This window comes from Phascolarctos cinereus, unplaced genomic scaffold (genome assembly GCF_003287225.1).
Source record: "Phascolarctos cinereus isolate Bilbo 61053 unplaced genomic scaffold, phaCin_HiC Scaffold_5;HRSCAF=322, whole genome shotgun sequence".
Taxonomy (NCBI): domain Eukaryota; kingdom Metazoa; phylum Chordata; class Mammalia; order Diprotodontia; family Phascolarctidae; genus Phascolarctos; species Phascolarctos cinereus.
In genome coordinates, this window is record NW_027555958.1 from 446,913,642 (window position 1) to 446,932,069 (window position 18,428).

At 52.7% G+C, this 18,428-nt stretch overlaps 1 protein-coding gene across 1 annotated transcript in view; it reads right to left on the reverse strand.

Annotated features, from left to right (window-relative positions):
- EIF2B3 (eukaryotic translation initiation factor 2B subunit gamma) overlaps positions 1 to 18,428 on the reverse strand; it is a 95,844-nt gene that overhangs the window by 16,243 nt on the left and 61,173 nt on the right. The window contains exons 7-10 of the mRNA XM_020987571.2: positions 9,683 to 9,810; positions 8,694 to 8,866; positions 6,146 to 6,223; positions 5,287 to 5,435 (exon numbers count right to left, since the gene is read on the reverse strand). Coding sequence (XP_020843230.1) covers positions 5,287 to 5,435; positions 6,146 to 6,223; positions 8,694 to 8,866; positions 9,683 to 9,810 — 528 coding nt within the window. The remainder of the gene's footprint in view (positions 1 to 5,286; positions 5,436 to 6,145; positions 6,224 to 8,693; positions 8,867 to 9,682; positions 9,811 to 18,428) is intronic.

Here is an 18,428-nt window from a genome sequence, read left to right on the forward strand (position 1 = left end):
TCACAAGAAACGTCCTGTCTGGCTCTGCAGGTGGTACACAGCCCCCCAATCCATGTTGGCCTGTGTGGGAATGGCTGTGATGGCCTCTGCTGTCCTCTCTGAGCCCCAGGCTGACGGTCAGAGGCACTAGCCTCGGCTCTGGAGTGGCCTTATGTGGATGGGTGAGAAAAGGACACGGCCTACTTGGAATCGGCCCACTCTTGAATGTGGCTCCTCCCAGCTCTAAGAGGGAATAATTATCTTTGTGTCACCAAGGCCCCTCATTCCGGACTCTCTCCTCTTCCATTCCAAAGACTTCTGCAATGCTGTAAAGAAGGTCCATGGGGCCCAGTCTGGATTCTTGCACATCTTCTGGGGGAATTCATTACTAATTTCTTTCTCCAGTTTTTGGTCTCGAAACTCAATAAGCTTTCCCATTTTAGAGTCAGATAGCTTGGAACTGAGACAAGAAAGCGCAGGCCATGGGAACCACACTTTTCGGCAAATCCAGACCCTCTCCCTCTAATGCTTAGCCCAGATTTAATAGCTGAGGGGTGATTAGTCCTCAGATGACCACATTTTAATTACTTTTTCCAAAATTACTTGAGCCACATAAGAATTATCATGAGTAATTAAAATTCAAATGACACCCAATAATTGAGCAAAGTCTACTGGGTGCTGGATGCCTGATCTTATCACCTCACCCAAATGGGTAATTTCTAATGGGTATCCCAGTCATTAGCTACATGGGCTGTGGGTAGCCTTTCAGGCCCAAAGCCAGCAGTGGGGCAGTGCCTGAGATGAGAGCAGGCAGGACCCCCCGTCAGTCCCTCACAAAGCTTGGGGCTTGGGTGCGGAAAGTTACACTAAACACAATGCAGAAGGAAGAGTCAAAGACACACATTCTACATATGGAGTGGAGAAGACTCACTGTGACAAAAACGTGGAGAAGGACTAGAGAAATGGCCTGGCTGCTGAACGGTTTACTTTTCATTGCTGTTCATGGAAGGTCCAGGCTGACCTCGGCCACTTGTCAGCCAGTGGGGTCAAGAGCTGTCTAGAGGCTGCCCAGCTATGGAACACTACACAGAGGCATCTCGTGACAGCCCTTCAGGGCACAAATGAGGCCACTGAGAGCCAGGGGTAACAATGACCTGTCCAGTCAAGGTCTGACATCATGTTGTGCCTTGGTCACATTCCAGCTGTTGCATGTCAGCAGCTCTCAGAGCTGGCTGGATGCTCAGCTCCAAAGATTTGTCATACATACTCAGAAGCATGAGTCTGGCCCTGTGCTGTTCATCATTTTTATCGATGACTGGGCACCAAGTCACAGGGGCAGGCTACCACGCTAGATGACAAAGTCAGTATGCAACCCAAAAGATCTCCCGGGGTTAGAATACTGGGGCAAATGGAGTGAGATGACCCTCAATAGAAATAAGTGGGAAGCTCTGTACACGGGAGTTCAGTTTTCTAAGTGCAAGATGGGGATGGCCCGGATGGATAGGGAGCCACCAGTGTGAGGTGGCAGCCAATGGGCCCGTAAGCTGCACAACAAGGCGCCAGGCTCAGGGCCACAGCAACGGCAAGACCGCTGTCTTCTCGTCTGTTCAAGCTACACCTCGAAGATAGTGTTGGGTTCTGGGGGCATCATTTAGGAAAGACACTGCAAAGCTGGAGGATCCAAGAAGGCAAGCAGGATGGGAGAGGCCCATGAGGAGGCCCAGAGCCCTTCCTGGCCACCGCTTGTTCATACATAGTTATTTACAGGTTGTCTCTACCAGGTGTGCTCTGAGCTCCTCGAGGGCAGCCACAGGGTTCTTGTCTTTCTTAGTGTCTGGAACATAGGAGGTGCTTTAAAAATGCTTGCTGTCATGTTGAGAAAACCTGGAAGGGACTGTCTGAAGGGCTGTCCTGTGGAAGAGGCAGTAGATTTATGCAGCTTGACCCCAAAAGACACTGGGTACACATTTCAGAGGTAGATTTAGGCTTGATGTGCACGTAAAAACTTCTTAATCAGCAAGGCCATGTCGAAGTAGAACAGGCTGCTGTGGCGGGAGGTTCCTCCTCACGAGAGGTCTTCAAGCCAAAGCTGGATGCCCCCTTGCAGCGGATGTTTGAGGAGTACTGGATGGGAAAGCAAGTGGCTCTCCTACTTATTCTGTTTTTAAGTATAAAATACATTTAGGGGGCATCAGTGTCAAAGCCGTCCCCCTTACAGGCAATTCCTGCTGAACTCCCTTTTGTTGCCATCCCAGCTTTTCTATATCAACACTAGATCTCCTTTACTCCCCTAACAGAAAACAAACAAACAAACAAACCCAGACCAAACTCTCCCAGGTAACCAGGAAGAATAATCAAGCCAAGAAATCCCACCCATCGGCCACGTCCAAAAATCTATGTCCCCTTCTGCTCCTCTAGTCCCTCTGCCACAGGTAGGAGCTGGCTTTCCACTGGGGAGGAGACCTTTACATAAATAAGCAAATACAGAGCAATTTTATTTGGGGGGGCAGAAAGATAACTGGGGGAATGGAGAGGTCTCTAGCGGGAGGCGGCCCCAGAGCTGAGCCTAATAAGAGGCTGAAATGAGGAGGGAGCAAAAATGGTCTTTAAGGCATCCCAAGGGCTCATCCAACCTCTGCTCAAAGACCTCCAGTGATGGGGAACTCACTACCTCCCAAGGCAACTAACTAATTATACTTTATGACAGCTCCAACGGTTCATAAATGTTCTTTATCTGGAGCTGCAATCTGCCTGTCTGCAGCTCCAACCCACCAGCCCTGCTCTAATGCCAGTCCTCCATGGCAGCCCTTCAAACAGCTGGAGGCAGCTACCACCGCCCCCCCAGTCTTTCCTTCTCCAGGCTAAAGATCCCAGTTCCTTCAAGTGAGCCTCTGCTGGCACACACTGATCTCCAGATGCCCTCCACCTTGCACGGGCTGCCCAGAACAGAACACAATCTTCCCGCGGAGGCCAGGACAGCAGGATGACCTCATCCTACACTCCTGTGGCTCTCTGATGGCATGGATGGAGGCATCTGTCTCCAGGGGGACAGACCGCAGTGTGTGCACACAATTGCCCCCATCCCCATGCCCTCCCTCCCACCGAGGCTGTAGCTTTTCCTAAGGCCTAGCTCCAGGCAAGTTAGGCTGGTTTTTTTCTCTAAGAGGAACTGAAACTCTCCTTGAGACTTCACTGGCTGAGGTGGCTACCATGGCTTCCTGTCCACCTGAGGACAGCAGGCCACGAGGGGCTTCTGATCTGGGACTGACAGCCTGACTAACGGCAGGAGGCCGAGCCAGAACATCATCGAGATGCGCTGCTGTGGCTAAGGCAGCCTCCTGCTTCAGGATTCCTGAGCATTCCATCTTGTTCCCATGTCGGGAGCTGGGCCTGCATCACGACCAGCATCCTGTAGGGCCCCGGCGGGTCTCCACTGGGCCAGTGCACATCTGGGCTCTCCACGTGCAATCTGTCCCCTCCCGCCGATTACACACTGCCCCAACAAGCTCTCAAGCCACCTCCAATGTTAATGCTTTCAGAGGGTACTGCTCCACGGTTCACGCCCGTGCATCACCCCTGGGAGAAAACAGAGGATGACTGCAACCAGCATTTATAGAGTGCCTTACAAATATCACCACAATAGCAAAGAATTGGAAATTGAGAGGATGCCCATCAATTGGGGAATGGCTGAGCAAGTTGTGGTATATGAATGTAATGGAATACTATTGGGCTATAAGAAATGATGAACAGGCTGACTTCAGAAGAACCTGGAAAGACTTGTATGGTCTGATGCTGAGTGAAGTGAGCAGAACCAAGGGGACTTTGTACACAATAACAGCCATGTTATGACATGATTAACATTGTTAAACTGAATCCTTCTCAGCATTACAAGGATCTAAGACATCTCCAGAGGCCTCAGGATGGAAAATGCTGTCCACGTCCAAAGAAAGAACTATGGAAGTCGAATCGCTATCACTTATTTGTACCTTCTGTTGAGTTTTGTTTCATCTTTCTGATGGTTCCTCCTATTGGTTTTAATTTTTACTTACAACTTCACTAATGTGAAAATATGTTTAATGGGTATGTAAACGTAAAGTCTATGTCAGATTGTGCGCCGTCTTGGGGAGGGTGGGGGGGAGGAAGGGGGAGAAAAATTCTCAACTCAAAAGCATATGGAAGTGACTGTTGATAAATCAAAATAAATTAATAAAGTAAAAAAAAACAAAACCAAAAAAAAACCAAATATCACCACAAGTCTGACCCTCACAGCAATCCTGCAAGGCCGGTGCTATTATTGTCCCCATTTTACAGATGAGGAATCTAAGGCAGTCGGACGTGAAGTGACTTGCCTTGGGTCACACAGCTAAGTAACTATCTCAGGCAGGATTTGAACTCAGGTCTTCCAGCCTCCAGGCCCAGAGCTCTTTCCATGGTGCCTCTTAGCTGCCTCTAGATAGAGATCCAAATAAACATTTACAATGGGCTTCCTCACAGGCAGTGGAACCAACTAGAGCCAGCTGCCACCTTGGGGAGATGGACAGGGAGACCAAGGGTGCTACCAGAGGCCTTCCGCGTGTGCCTAAAATGCCCATCTGGCAGGGGGAGCGCCTCACTCAATCCGTTACCCTCAGTGCCAGCTCCAGGCGCTGGGGAACGCTTCCTGACCCTGAGCCCCAAACCTCCCCAGTCCCTTCTGGCTCTGCTCCCCGGGGCCAAGCAGAGTTAGCACCTTCCCCAACAGGCTTTCAAAGCCTCAAGGCCAATGGTCACCTTCCCTCCAAGCCCCTGCTCATCTTGGTCATTCCCCAGTTTGTGTTCCGTTTGTCAGCTTTACACCAAAGAGGATGCCAAGAAATGAAGACAATCCTTTCAGGAGTCACAGGCCTCCAAAGTTCAGCCCCACCCCCTTACACTAAACCACACTTCCCCTCGTAAAACCCTGTTATGAAGCCAATGGCCCCTTTCATGCCTGAGAAGGCTCTATCCCAGTCTCCCCCTTCAACCACCTCAGGTCCTCTTTTGAAAGCCAGCCCATTTCATAGGGATCAGCTACACGCCTGGCAGCTCCTGAGGGGGCAGGTCTGCCATGGTGCTCCCATGGTTCACTGTAGTCCACTGGGCCTGCCCTGGCCCATGCTGGTGCTACTGGCCCCCACACTGTACATCACTCCAAGAAGGGCTCCAGACCAAGAAAACCAGGGAAAGGTGGGGCACGGAGTTCTGTTTGCTGCTTCCAGGGCCTGAGGATAAGAGCAGCCCAGGGCAGAGCCCTGAGTGAGATTGTGCTGGGGTAGGGACAGGACCTACCCTTCCTCAATAGTGACAGAGTTCATGAGCAGAGAGTTGGTGATTTTCACTCTGTCTCTTATGAGGCAGCTGGACCCAATGATGGAGTATTTAATGGAGGTCTTCTCACCCACCTGCACAGATGGTCCAATGATGCTGTCAGGTCCGACCTGCAGAAGCACAGAGGATGAGCCGGTGAAGTCCCTGGCCCAGAGCTTCCAGAGCACACGCCCCCGACTCCCCCCTTTTCATCTCCCCAATCCACATCTCCAAGCTAGGACCGGGTGCACCCTTTCGGGAGGGGGTGGGGTGTGGGGGGGTGTCAGGGTTTGGATCTGCCAGGACCTCCCACTCCCTAGGACCATACTTGTGTGATTGGCAAGAGCTAAGCAGGGGGGCAGCTAGGTGGCACAGTGGATAGAGCACCGGCCCTGAATTCAGGAGGACCTGAGTTCAAATCCGGCCTCAGACCAAACACTTGACACTTACTAGCTGTGTGACCCTGGGCAAGTCACTTAGCCCCATTGTCTAGCCAAAAAAACAAAAAACAAGAGCTAAGCAGGAAACCTCAGCAGGCAGTAGCTACTGTACTCTCCATGTCTGCTGGCCACTGGTCCCCCAGCCAGGACAGAGAAAGAAGGGACAGGTCCAGGGTTGGGCCCGGCTTCCCCCAGCCTCCCTCAGCCTCCCTAGGCAGGCCACACTGCCCACTGAGCTTCAGGGCCAGGGATGGTAGGTGATGGCTGATTTCCATAACAGCTTAATTACACCTGACCCAGCTGGGTGCCGGGGACTTCCCTGTGCTTCTCTGTGTACCAGGTTTGAGACCTTCCATACCAGGGACAGCCCCTTGCTCTGGGGTGGGGCGAGGGTCACTCACCAGGGCCTGGTCAAAGATCTGTGCAGACGGGTGAAGCAAGGCTTCCTCAGGGCAGAGAACAGGTAGCAATTTGGGGATCTGAAGAAAGAAAAGGAGAGCTCTGTGACTCAGGCAGGAGAGCAGCGCTGTGCTGAAAGCCCCCTACGCTTTTCCTTCCACATCTCTCATCTGCTTCTGTGTCGGCTCATCAGACTACAGGATTTCAAGGGAGATGAAGGGCCCTCGGAGGTCGGTCATCTGGCCCAACTCTTTACCAACAGGCCCTCAAGAGGTTTGGTGCTGACTGACCCAAAGGCCTGGAACTGGGTATGGACCCCAGGCCATCAGCTCCTCTTCCAGCTGCTCAATCTAGAGCTTGTGGAGAGCTCATTACTTCCACGCTGTCTCTGCTGAGAAGGCTGTGAGCCCCTGGAGGGCAGGGACCATGTCTGCCCCTTTCTTTGTACACCCAGTGCTTAGCACAGCACCTGGCACGCAGCAGGTGCTTAAGAAATGCTTGTTGACCGACATCCTCACCCTCATGCCAAAGTCCTCCTGTCGCTGAGCCAGGAGCCAAGTCTCTAAGACACAGGGGGGAGCTGGGATTGCCTGCACAGACGTGCCCTGTCACCAGGGGGTTCCCAGGAGGAGAAGGGAGATGCCCCCCGGCAAAGGAGGCCCTCCTGGTTCTCAGCCCTCAGGAGAACATGACTAGCTGTGTGCCCCTAGGCAAAGGTCCCTGCTCCTCCTCTGCAGAAGGAGCGCTATGAAGCTTCTAAGGTGTTTCTGGTGCTGACACCCCCGCCTCCTTGGGAGTCCACAGGTCAGCCCCCCCCCCTTCCACACAGACCTCAAGTCACGGACAGGGCGGGCCTCCTGTGCCCTGATGGGGCTCGAGCCCAGGAAGCACGTAAGGCAGTGCCATGGAAAACGACCCTGATCCTCTAGGACAAGTAGCTCAGAGCAGCTCCAGACCCAGGCCTCTGCAGGAGGCCTGCATGGGAAGGAAGGTCTCCTCAGGGAGGGGGCATTCAGTCTGGGTTTTAAAGGATGGTTAGAAATCCAACCAGCAAAGATAATACCGTGGCCACGAGAGCGAGGCAGACGCTGGGGAAGACATCTTGCCCACATCCCTTCTCTCCTCTGTGCCGGCCCTCATCCCCTCAGGCCTGGATCCCTGCAGCAGCTGTTGGAGGGCCGCCGCTGCCCTCCCTCCCACTCGGCTGTCAAAATGATCTTCCTAAAGCATGGGTCCAACTATGTCACCCCTGCTTTCACCCAACAGACTGCAGTGGTTCCCTATGACCTCCAGGCCCAAACACAAACTCTCTCTTACCGTTCCTGTCTCCTTATACTTCACTATCCTCCACAGACTCCTACAGTCTGGTAACACTGGCCTTCCAGCTGCTCTCCGCACTCTGGGCCTTTTCTCTGGCGTGCCCCCTGCCTCGCATGCCCTCCCTCTTCATCTCTGCTGCCTGCTCCCCTGGCTTCATTCAAGTCCCAGTCCCCGCTCCCTTCAGCCATCTACTCCCTGCTGGGGCCTTCTCTCTGAGATGACTTCCACCTGCCTCCTGTCTATCTTGTACATAGCTGTTTCCCCTATTAGAATGTAAGCTCCCTGAGGGCGGGAGCTGTTTTTCTTTTTTTGCCTTTCTTTGTACACCCAGTGCTTAGCACAGGGCCTGGCACATTCAGTAAGCTCAGGAAGCCAGCCAGCCCCCCTTCTCCCATTGATAAGTTCTTTTGTGGGGCCTCCACGCTGGGGACAGGGCCATCCGGGCTTTGCTGCCGCGTGCTGCCAGTGTGAGGACTTTCGGCTTCCTGACCCCGCCCACCTCTCCCATTCCCTCTTCTGCTCCCTTTATGTACTATTCCCCCTCCCCCCTTAAACTGTGAGCTCCTCGAAGGCAGGGACAATCTTCCTTTTTGCTTATTCTTGTGTCCCCAGGGCTTGGTACACGGCCTGGCACAGAGTGAGGGCATCATAAATGCTGCTGGCCCGCTGGATGCATGTCGGTTGCCTGACTAGTTGTACATGCAGTACGAGGAAGGGGATGGCTGAGAGGATGGCTGCCAGTGGAGGAGGATCCCGAATGCCAGGCAAAGGGGGTAAACTGTCTCTGGTGGACAACGGAGAGCCCTCAAGATTTCTGATCAGAACAGAGATGTGCCAAGGCCCCGTGTGACTGCACAGGTAGCTCAGTGGGTGTGCGCGCGCGTATGCAGCTCTGGGATCCAGAGGCTAAGTTACTGACTGGAGAGAAAGGCAGGAAAACGGGGCTCATGGAGCGCCCCTCAGTGCTCCCGAAGGCAGCTTGTTTTGCCCCGTCAGCGCATCTTCAGACGCTGAGTGAACCCTGCCCGCCCCTGGCCACGCCAGGCTGAAGAAGCCCCTCCACGGGGCCGTCGGGGAGCGCGGGGCTCGGGCAGCTCCCTCCGCCTCGCCCCAGCCGCCCCGGTGGTCTCCCTCCTGCCCTGACACGCCTGCCTGGGATTTCGGAAAGCAGCAGAGAGGAAGTGAGGCAAACACGTCTCCCTCCTCAGGAGGGCCAGTGACTCCTCTTACCTGCTTGTTGGCTTCGATGTAGAGCCCCAGGGTGTTCACTCGAGAGCAGAACCCCCCTTTCATGACATGGACGTAGCAGCTGACTCGGCCTCGAGGAACTCCACAGTCCTTCCAATAGGCATTATGGGGCTCCACGGCCAGCAGGTCGTTGTCCTTTAGGAAGCTGTGAATATCTGCAGGAGGCAGAGGCAGGGAAGGCATCAGCTGGGAATGCGGAGAAGGTGCTCACCGAGAACTCCCCTCATCCTTCCAAGCAGCCAGACTGCCCACAGCCTCCCTCCTAGAGGGAAACAGGGAGAAGAAGCCTTCCAACGTCCCTGTGAGGTGGTCAGCCCAAGTCACCTGTCCGTGACCACCCAGACAGAAGGTGTCTGAGGCAGGACTTGAACCCATATCCCCTGACACACCACCCTGCCTAAAAGTAAAGCTTCACCTTCCACATTTATAAGGAAGGGAGGCTATGAAATCAACTCCCACATGGGTGAGGATTCATTTAGAAAAATAAAGCAAGTCCCAAGGAAGGAAAATTTAGCAGGCAGCTTGGCCACCAACAGGACCCCATTTGGTAGGCCCATGCAGTTGCCTCCCAGCAGACTGCAGGCTCCTTCAGTCCTGACAAGGATTTTCCCTCCCCTATTAGACTTAGGAAGGCTCCAGATCCCCGAGACCAAAGGCTAGACTATAAGAATTGGCAGCAAGGAAGATGGGCACAGCAGTCCCAAGGTGGGATTCTCTCTAGGTCTTGTCCCCGGGGCTCTGGCTACACACCTGAGTCCCTAGCTCCAGCTAGGCCCCCTCCACGACCAACCCAGCCGGAAAGAACAGAGGCAATGGTCCAAACCCTATGGGAGAACCCCAGAACTAGGAGAATCCACTTAAAATCCAGGGCAGCAAATTCTGGGGCCCTCTCAGCTAGGGGCTCAGCAGCAGATCTATCCTCAGCTCTGCTGCCCACAGAGGGGCCACTGCTTCTCAGCTTCTGCACTGACCTATGGACTTCTGGTCCTTCTTCTCTGGGGTCTGCTCTTTTTCAGTGCATCCCTGCAGTGATGAAGGCGAGGAGAACTGTTTCCTAACTAAGTATGGAATCAGCTCACTCCGGATGGACGTGATTGACCTAGGAAGAAACAAGAGTCAGGCATGAAGCACCCCCGGGCATTCACCCTATCTCACATGAGGGTGGGCCCTACTGCCCACCCCCCACCCCCATTTTAACCCATGAAAAGAAGCAGGCTCTGGTTGGCCAGGAGGCCCAGGCCTCTGATTATACAACCTGCCCAGTTCGCTTCACAATTCTGAAATGCTGGCACTTAAAATCACAAGTTTGATTCGGGAGCATCTGCACTATGGAAGGGAATGGTGTCACGCTTGCTCAGTCACTCCAACAATGTGCGCCTTGTGCCAAGGCTCTTCATGGCGAGGATGCCACCCGTGGAGACAGGAGTCGGCTGGCACGGAGTCCTGCCCAGGCCCACGTTGCTAGGGTACCCGGCAGGCAGCTCATTCTCCTGCAGGGCCTGGGCTGGCCCGGCTGACAGCTCCCCCAGCTGCTTCTTCCAGGCCAAAGGGGGATCTGCCATCTGCTGTTCAGATGCAGAAGCCAACAGCACCAGCTGCTCTCTCTCAAGCCAGCCTTCGCCTGGAAGGTGACAGGGAAGTCTGGCCAGGGCTGGGGCTGCCCTCACCCTGGATGCCGGCTCTGCCCAGGCCCTGGGTGGCAAGCTGGGTAGAGGCAGCCCACTGATGGCCCATCAGTAGGGACTTTCTGCAAGCTTTGATATTCCCTCCCAACTGACAAGCACATGTTCCCTGTGGGGCTACCCTAGGCATTCTGACAGCAGAAGGCAGGCTTCAGCAGGGCTCGGAGTGATGTTTCTGTGGCAGAGCTGGAAATGGCATCATGGGGAAAACTCCACCCGCCTCTGTTATCTGACACACCAGACAACCAAAACTGTCACCTAGAATGCCGCTGCTCCACAGGGAAAGACACCCAGGCACGCACAGGGAACCTGGCCCACCTACCAGGGGAGGCAGGCAGAGGCAGTCACGGTATAAGAGAAATGGATCCCCAGGAAACACACTTTTAAAATGTTCTGAGAAATTCCTTAAGACCACAAAAGAGGCCTTATTCTCCTGACCATAGAGGGAAGGGGAAGCCAGGGCATGATGGGGTAGGAGTAAGCCAGATGCCTGAAGGGGAATTCACTTCAGAAAAGTCCCCTCTGCTCAGAACCCCCAATACTCATTTTATTTATTTATTTTTCTTTTTAAAATTTTTTTATTTTTAACATATGTTTTTAAAACTTTGGGTTACAAATTTCCTCCCTTCCTCCCTACCCACCCCCCCTCACTGAAAAGGCAAGCATCTCGATACAGGTTATAGATGTGCAGTCATGCAAAACACTTCCATAGTAGTCCTGTTGTGAAAAACTAAGTATATTTCCTTTCATCCTATCCTACTCCCCATTTATTCTATTCTTTTTTTCGACCCTGGCCCTCCTCAGAAGTGTTTGCTTTTGATCCTAATACTCATTTTAAACCTAAGGAGAAATAACTGCAGAAATCTATGACAGTCTTCTATCTCCAACTGCCTAAGTCAAGGGGGCCAGGCAGTGAGCAGCCTCCCCTCTAAATCGCAGATGCTCTGGAGATGCTGGGTAGGAGCCCCACGCCAACTGGCCGAGGGCTGAGTCTCATACGAGCCAGGGAGTGTGACGTGGTGGTGACAAGGGGCGCCCCTCTCCTCTGTTTTTCTCTTCCCATTTAGTCAATTCCTTTTCCCAGCAATCAACGTGTTCTCCATTTGCTTCAGGGGACAGAGGCTTGACTTGTGATATTCAGGGTTTCATAGACTCTGAGAGAGAAGGAAATGTGGACATCACTAATCTAACCCCCCTATCTCAAAGATGAGGAAACTGAATCCCAGAGAGGGAAGGGTTCTGGTCCAAGGTCACAGAGACACGAAGTGGCAGCTAGATTTCCCACCCAGGGCCTCTGACTCCAAATCTGATATTTTTCCTCACTAAGAGATGCTACAACTCAATTAAGTAAACACTAAGTGCTTACTGGGCCGGGCAGTGAGAACATACAGATTCTCTAAGCTCTCACCTCTGGGACACCTGGAAACAGCCAGAGTGTGCTTCAGATGGGGACAAATGCAGGGAGAGTGTATGGAAAGTGGAGGCAGAAGGAAGTTTCTATATGAGAGGCTATGGTGGGGATGAGTTTGAGCCCAGCCCAGGAGGCCAGAGGAGCAGACTCCGTGCACGCACGCTTGAATATGCATGCCTGAGCACTTCAGAATTAAGCACAAAGACTGGGCAGCAGCAAGGTCAAGGCTGAACTGGAGGGGTCAGAGTGGAGAAGTGAGTTCCCTGTGTCTGTGGCGGCCAAGGCACGCAATGCCTGTTCTGCCTGGAAAACCTTCTGGACTCCCTCATACAAAAAAAGGCCTCTCCTCACTCCTCTTCAGTCCACTGGCTTTCTCTAGAGCCAGGCCTTACAGGACAGCAGGAAGAGGAAAGTATTGGCCGGGCAGCCTGCGTTTGAGTCTCACCTCCACTTCCCACGGGCTCCTGGGCAAGTCCCTTCACTTGGCTGGGCCTCTGTTTCCTCCTCAGCCAAGTGAGGGGTGGGCCGGAGACCTCTCAGTGGTTGCCTTTCTATCTGTGACCTCTTTGAGGACAGGTGTACCGCCATCTACCTCAGTTTCTTCAACTGCAAAATGGGGATAAGAGCACTTACCTCAGTGTTGTTACAAGAATCAAATGAGATAATTTGTGAAATGCTTACTTAGCGCAGTGCCTGGCACACAGTAGGCACTTAATAAAGGCTTCTTTTCTTCCCCCTGCTTCCCATTCCCACCTCTCCCTTCCTTTCTCTAGGTTTAACTCCCCATTTCTTCTGAGGGTTCCAACGTGTGCCAAATACATAAACAAAATATAGAACATGCACAAAACAAACCCAATGATGAGGGGAAGGGGTCATTGACACCCAGGAGAGTCAGAGCAGCCTGTGCCATGCATGGGGCAGAGTCACGGATTATTAACTTGTAAAGAGAAGTTGACAAAGGGAGTGGGGGAAGAGGTCCCCAAAGCTTCTTGAGCAGGGAATGACAAGGTCAGGTCTGAGCTTTAGGACTATGGACTTGGTAATCATCGGGAAATTCTGGTGGGTCAAAAGTCAAGTCTTACCTTCTTTCCTCTCTTCCAGCCCTGTCACCACCTTGCTTCATCCTTGAGCAAGCCAATCAAGGCCACTCACTGGGGAGGGGGGGGGTCCCTCTGCTCCCCACCTCGTGTCACCAGACATCATGCCCCTTCTCCTCACCAAGGCCAAAACTTGGCCTCACCCCTATCCCCACCCCACCCCCTTCTCTCTGCTCTAGCAGACTACCTCCACTGTGACCCTCAATTTCTCTCTAATCTTCAGTCTCTTCTTACATCATGGTTAGTTCCATGCTGCCTACAAACATACCCAAGTCTCTCCCTTCCTTGGAAAAATCCTCTCTGCATCCTACCCCTACTGCTCCCCACCCTTACCATCGTCCATCTGCATCTCTTTGCATTCTTGGCTACATTTCTTCAAAAAGCTGACCCTACTTCTCACTTCTACTTCCTCTCCCTTCAGTCTCTTCTAAACCCTCAGATTTCACCCAGTGAAATCTCTTAATCACCAGACCTTTTCTCGGCCCACATCCTCCCTGACCCTTCCGCATCATCTGACGCCCTCCATAGCCTTCTCCTGGTTCCTCTCTATCTCTGGTCTCTCCCTTGGTTCTTTCCCTCCCTGTAGCAATGCTCCTTCTCAGCCTCCCTCCCTCAATCTTTACCCAGGTCAGGCCTGTCCACAGTGTGTGGGTGTCCTCCAGGGATCTGTCTTGGCCCATCCTCTCACTTGGTGACCTCATCAGTTTCCATGGGCTCAGTGACCATCTCTATACAGATGATTCCCAGTTCCACACGTCTACGCCTAACCTCTCTCCTGACATCACTACCTCTTGGGCATTTCAAACTGGGTGGCCCGTTGGTATCTCAAATTTAAAATGTCTAAAACAGAGCTCATTATTTTCTCCTCCAACCCACCCCACTTTCTGATCTCCCTGTTTCTGTTAGGGGCACCCAGATTCACAAATGCGGTGTGTCTGCAGACTGTCACCCATGCCTTGGCTGCACCCCTCCTCATCTTCATTTGCTGAAATCCTTCTTTCTCTAGGTCCCGTTCAGGTCCTTCCTGGCTTCTTTCACGTCCTAGCTAAAATCCCCCCTCTTTAGGAAGCCTTTCTTCATGCTGGTCCCTTCCCTCTGGTGATTATTTCCTATTTATCCTGTATATGCAGCTGTCTGCGTGCTGTTTCTTCCGTTAGATTGTGAGCTCCCAGAAGGCAGGCACTCTTGGACCTTCCTTTGTATTCCCAGAGCTTTAGCACAGTGGCCAGCACACAGGAGGTGTTTACTAAATGTTTACTGACTGACTGACTGATAGCTTCTTCCTCAAATTCGCCTGGAGGTTTTTCGAGGATTTCACAGAATTTGTAATTGCAGGGCCAGGAGTGACCATCTAGTCTTTTTCAGACCCGAAAATAGAGCCCTGATCATGACACACCAGACAAGGGGCCACTCAGCCTCTGCTCAGAAAGCATGAAGTCATCACTTCTCTCTTATGCCCCATCTATTATTTCATGCCCACCCCTCTGTAAGGGCAGGACCCGTGTGTGTGTCTTGAAAATAGCAGGAAGTTACTCAATCAACGAACAAGCAGTTATCAAGTGCTGACTGTGCCAGGCCTGGGGGCAGGTGTTAGGGACACAAACCCCCAAAGTAAACCATCCCTGCCTTCGAGGAGCTAATGGACATGCCATCTGGGAAAGAGAACACCAACTGACCAGAAAAGGGAGCAGGCTTGTTTGCCTCCAGGGGATGAAATTAGGGCGAGAGGTACAAAAGGACCCACTCTGGCTTGGTGTTTCTGAAGACAGAAAGCTGGCTGTGTTGTGAGCCTGCTGGCCTGCCCAGAGGGGCCTTGTGGTTACAGGGGAAGGCACCGGCCTAGAGCAGCAGGACCCAACTACAGAAACAGATCCCTGCCTGGGGCAGCGTATGACTGAGAAACCCACCAACTAACACCATCCATCACGTATCCTATTGTTACTCATCTTGCCAAACCTTCCCCAATTACATTTTAATCTGGTTCAAGGTGGCCTACAAGTTTGCCGCCTCTGGATAAGAAGGCCATTTACGACCCTCCCTACCTTGCAACTATATGAACTGAAATTCTTCAGATCTCTCGGGAAGGGAGAGCTGTGCTTCTAATAACTTGGGGAAAGCTCATGGGCAGACAGGCCCCCTCCTTGCCTGGCTCCAGGACTAAGGGCCTCTGGCCCACAGGCACACCCAGGAGGCCACTGCTGCTTTGGTTCCTTCTTCAGACATGGTTAATGTCTGGCATCCTCCCACAGAAAGATCGGGTCGGGGTGCGGGCAGCAAGAGGCTGGTTCTAATTTTCTGTTCTCCTTGTGTCATTTTTAATCAGCCAGTGATAAAACATGAAATTGGGGGGGGGGGCTGTCCTAGGTTCCTTCATCTTCTCTTGGGGGTTGTAGCAGAAGGCGAGTGAAGCCTGGAGTTTGTACAGCTGGGGATATGATGGCATTGAGGCCAGAGGCTCTCCCAAGTGAAGGACATCTCACATTGGGCCTCCCTTTAGCCTCCTAGCCTGAGCTGAAGCCCAAGGTGGGTGGGGGTTGTGTGTACTGAAGCAGCAGTTCCCCAACAAACTCTTTTGCCGGTTCCCTGGTGTCCTTGCCTCCCAGGGAGCAGAGCAACCACAGGACCCAAAAGCTGGTGCTGTTGTTACAGGTACAAATTGCTAAGTACAAATTCCCCAAAGCTCTTGGGCTGCATGTGAGGGGCAGTTTCTCTTGCTTCTCTTCCAGGAGGGATCAAAATTCCATGGGGATAAATACCCAGAAAGAAGACCTAGTTCTTCTCTACTTCCTTACAAGTTTATCCTAAGCCAGCGCAGCCAGTCTCTATGTCTGTCTGTCTGTTTCTATCTCCCCCTCTCCTCCCACTTAAAAAAGTGAAAGAAATGTCAATTCCCTTTGAAGAACAAATGGACCAGTCCCGGGGGAAATGGCATTTCCAGCCACAGTAAATTAAAACACCAGTTCCAGAGACCGGCCCTCAGGTCTGGCTGGCCCTCACCTTGTTTCTTGTAGATCTGGGAACTTTGTCTCCCACCACCACCACCAGTCTGCAGTGAGTGGGGCCCAGGGGAGCACAGTGGGGGATGAACTCACAACTCAAATGTTTCTTCTCACTAAGCCAAAGCAAAAAGGGCAGGAATTTCAAAGCCTGGTTGAGGAGGTGGAGACAGGGAGGGAATCCCAGACCTGGGGCTCAAAGGCAAGGAGCTGGACGGGGGGAGCAGGGGAAGGCAAGGCGTGGGGTGTAGCCAGCCTGGGTCTACCCTCCTGGAAGAGGCTTTCTAGAAGGCCTGCCAGGCTCTGAGCCATCCAGAATATTTCCAAGGAAGCCTGGCAAGGACTAGGCTGGAGGGAGGTGGGAGGTGAGGACGGACCCACAGCAGAACGGACAACTGGATCTGGCTAATCTGTTTCTCTGGCACTGAACAACATGGAATCATCTCAGAAGTATCTTATTCTAAGTAAGGCTTGGGGAGTCATGAAGCATTTTTCTCCACGTATGGATGTCTTGAGTTAATTGCCCACTACCATTTCTCAGAAACATCTGGAACATCATCTGATTATTCCAATCTCTGATTTTTGCTGTTTCTCATGCTTGAGCCTCGGTCTGGGAACTGGCCCCTGCTTCCCGACTGCCCCTCATCCTCAGGGTGACCCTCCACTGGAGGCAGCAGCACCTCGTTACTCTGCTCTCTTCTGAGAACTGAACGCTTTCCACTCTGGTTCTGACACTTGATTTGGTCTACCAAAGGGCTGCCCCAAGGCAAAGCAGCTCGGGCCTGGCAAACTCCCCTCCCTGGCCAGCTGGGAGCCCTCTTCCTCCAGCCCCAGTGGGTCACCGAGGCCTGGCCCACACAGAGAGACAGACCCCTTCCCAATGGGACAATGAAGAGAAAGGGAATGGGAATATGGGGCCACACCCTCATCTTTCTTCTCAATAATTTTTTTTTGCCTTCAAAGAAAACAGATTTAATCTGGTGTGGTAAACAGGAAATTTAGATTACAAGGCACTGACTTAAAAGCTAAGCATTTGGGCTACAGTATTCTATAATAGCCTCTTCTACCCCTCTGGGTTTTTCTTTCTGGCAAACTCTTCAAGGACTCTCTAAGGATATGGTGTTAGTGCTGAGGCTCACAGCTGGAAGGAAGAGAAGAAACAGCAATGCACTGGGACCCCCGGCTGGGGTCAGTGCTGCAGGGGGAGCCTGGAAGGGTGTGGGTGTGTGGGCTCTAAACTCCTGCCCCCCCCTGCCACGTGAGCTTAGGAAGAGTTTGCTCTTTCATTGGCTCCACGACCCTGAGACCCTGGGGAAGGGAAGGGGGAGATGAGGCACAGCAAAAGCTCCTCACCCCATCTGGGCCCAATCTCCTGAGCCAGTCATAGCATTCAAAGGTTGTGACAGAATTGTAGGATCACAGCTCGAGGGCTGGAAAGGATCTCAGGGGCCATTAGACCAACCTCCTCATTTTCCAGATGAGGGACATGGCAACCCTTAAAGATTAAATGAGGGGCCCAAAGTCACTTACGTACTAAGTGTCAGAGATGGGATTTGAACTCAGGTTCTCTGACTCTGGGCCCAGCCCTCTTCCCACTGTACCCACCATAATGATGCAGGGGCTCCAGGGAGCTGACAGTCAGGGACTGTCAGGAATGGTGTTGAAGTTTTACATATTATAGAAAAGAAAACTGAGGCCCTAGAGAGAAAGAGATTAGCCCCATGTCACACAGTCCATCTGTGACAGCTAGGGACAGCTCTCCAGTCCATGCTCTCTGATTCCTTGGTAAAGAACATCGGCATTCAGGGTTCCAGAGAGACCCTGCAGTAAGGGGCACAGAGAAGAGCTCTCCACGACAAACCCATAGGAAGGCTCGGCTCCAGCCACCCCCAGCCCCTAGGCTTCCTACTGTGTGCAAAGCACACAGCAGGTTCTCTCTCCTGCCCCAGACTGCTCTCTGGGTTCCCAAAGCCTACAGGCCAGGAGCCCAGCTCCTCAGCCTGCCTTTTAGGTTTCTCTGAAGCCTGGCCTCCACTCCCCTGAAGTCCTCCAAATCCACTGTCCTTTACCCTAGCACACAAACTCCTCACTCTAGCACAGCTGGGTCTCTTCCCCAGAGGCGCCTTTGCTCAGGGAGGGTCTCAAACGTTCTGCTCACACCCCTCCTGCCATCCTCTGTATCCCCCCAGCACATCCCAACTGCAGCTTGTGCTTGCGATGGCCTGCCTGCCCATCTTCCAAGGTCTTCCTCCGTGACAGCCGTGTGCACCCTGTAACACACTGGCTCATCCTGCACTGTGGTTTTCTATTCTCTGGGCCGACCGCAGATTAGTCTGGGTCGTTGGCCCTTCTGGACACAGGGGCAGACTCTCGATCACCAGGCCAGAATGTGAAGGTGTCTATCTCCTCCCCAGGAGGGGCACTGTGGTATAGCAGGGAGTGTGCTAGATTTGGAATCAAGAAAATGGGTTCAAATCCTGCCTTGGACACTGATGCCATGTGTGTAAGCTCTAGAAGTCTCAGTTTCCTCA